The sequence below is a fragment of the Pinus tabuliformis genome, chromosome 6 (genome assembly GCF_031772625.1).
Source record: "Pinus tabuliformis cultivar Carrire ecotype Pingquan chromosome 6, CPIR1, whole genome shotgun sequence".
Taxonomy (NCBI): domain Eukaryota; kingdom Viridiplantae; phylum Streptophyta; class Pinopsida; order Pinales; family Pinaceae; genus Pinus; species Pinus tabuliformis.
The window spans coordinates 1,805,900,349-1,805,902,436 of NC_142292.1; the positions used below are offsets into that span (position 1 = coordinate 1,805,900,349).

The 2,088-nt window shown below is 39.8% G+C and overlaps 1 protein-coding gene across 1 annotated transcript; it reads right to left on the bottom strand.

Moving 5' to 3' along the window:
* Positions 1-597: 597 nt before the first annotated feature.
* LOC149266248 (22.7 kDa class IV heat shock protein-like) lies at positions 598-1,077 on the bottom strand. The gene has a single exon (XM_089407601.1). It carries the CDS (start codon positions 1,075-1,077, stop codon positions 598-600), a length of 480 nt encoding a protein of 159 aa, XP_089263727.1.
* Between the last annotated feature and the right edge of the window lie 1,011 nt (positions 1,078-2,088).

The window sequence follows — 2,088 nt, forward strand, 5'->3', positions numbered from 1 at the left end:
GGAGACAAAAGAACTTTTGACACCTAATCCGCAACGGATGGGTGAACTGGACATTCATCAAGAAGATGAACTGATCCGTCATATTTTTGTATATAAATGTTAGTTAGTTTATGAATAATACATCACAATTGTCTTCCGCTCATTTATTCTGGAGTTACCCTGGCCTGACATGGTATCAGAGCACAGGTCCCAGTCCCTGAAATAGTTGTAACTCCTGCTATTCTGAGAGCTGCTCATACCTGAGCGCTGCTCTCTCCTGAGCGTTGCTCTGCTCTGACATCCTTAACGCTACTGCACTATAAGCGTTGATCCGTTTCTGATTCTTGAATTGATATTGAATGCCTCTGACTTCCAGAGACTGCACCCTCTCAGATCATGAGTAATTGATATTGAATGTGCGTTTTTTGTTATTGAATGCATAGAAGCATTTTTTGGTGCCTCTGCGCAGGAATACCTGACACTCGTTTTTTTGGTGACGAGACGTTTTTTGTTATTGAATGCATAGAAGCGTTTTTTGGTGGCTCTTGTCTTTTGGCTTGACATCTGCGTATATACATTGTTTTTTGTTGAAACGCCAGAGACCCTCTCAGAGGAAGATCACCGAGCGTTGCACCATAGCCGCTTTTCATCTCGCGCCATATACCCTTGATACCTGTGCCATTTCTCACCCTCACGTTCCTGTTTGTTGCGTTCTCCGCTTATCTTCAAAAGTCGGTCATCTTCCACCTGTATCTTTATCTCCTCCTTGCTCAGACCTGGAAGTTCCACCATCAAAATGTGTGCTTCGAGTGTCTCCTTCCAGTCAGCCAGAATGTTGTTCAGTGATAGGGACGTATGATCATCCCCGCCTCTCCTTGGGGAATTAATGGTAACTTGAAATAGCTGATCCCTCACGTCCGAAGGCAATGTATCCAATGCATTATTATGGCCACCAGACATTGGAATGAGGGCACCAAACTTTCTGACTTTTGCCATTCTGCCGTAAAACGAGCTATCTGGAATCACCAGGCGCAGGATCTTGGCAGAGATTGTAGGCAAATGAAGGATATTTTTGGGACCGAAGTCCTCCATCTCCATCTTTATGAAGCCTGAAGCGATGCCACCTCTGTCTACACCTCAAATATTTGCACAGTTTGATTATGCATATAACCAAATGACTTGCGCGGTTTGATTATGGTAGCCGGTTTGCGCAGTTTGTTTATGCAGTGTAATTGTGCAGTTTGTTTATGCATATAACCATATGACTTTAACCTGATTCATCTCAAAAAGTTTGAGAATGACAAGAAAGATGATTTTAATGGCGGTATAATGTTGTGCTGATGATATGTATTTATGATGGCAGTTTTAAGTATTGTGTTGTAAGCAGTTTTCAAAGGGGTTATATAAGCAGTTTTCAAAAGCATTCAAAGTCATATCAGTCAGAACATTTTATATATCAAAGCATTTGTGGAGGTGATATAGTGATATTGCACAGTTTTTTATTTTTGGTAATGTTGTATTGAAGCATAAAGTGATATAATATTTCAATGAAATTCTGATGCCTTTTGTCACACATTAGAGGGATTTGTAGAAAATATAGTGCATAAGGCTGTAAGGAAGTTTTTTTTTTTTTATCAAGCATAAGTATTTTTTTACAGAATGCATTCAATCATCTCTATGGTCGGAATAGTTCTCACTGGCAAGGAGAACTATTCTGAATGGTATCGGATGGTAAAACACACCCTCATCTACAATGAGCTGTGGAAAGGAGTGTGTGTCGAAGAAGAAGACAAAGACCCTGTGCAGCCTACATCAGATAAATAACTTGTCATTTGGGAAAACAAGAACATCAAAGCCTATGCATTGATTGCAGCATCTGTAAATGAAGAAGTAAGTCGTCATATTTCATCCTATTCCACTGCCTTTGAAGCTTTACAAAAGCTTAAAGAACTCTATGATTCACATTCTGCACTTGAAGTTGTTCAGCTCATGATTAAACTCTTCACTCTTGAACTGAAAAATAATGATCCCCTTCTATAATGCATGATATTAAATCCACTAAGGGTGAGCTAGATATCTCTCTTATTGCCTTTCTCAAAGCACTCTATC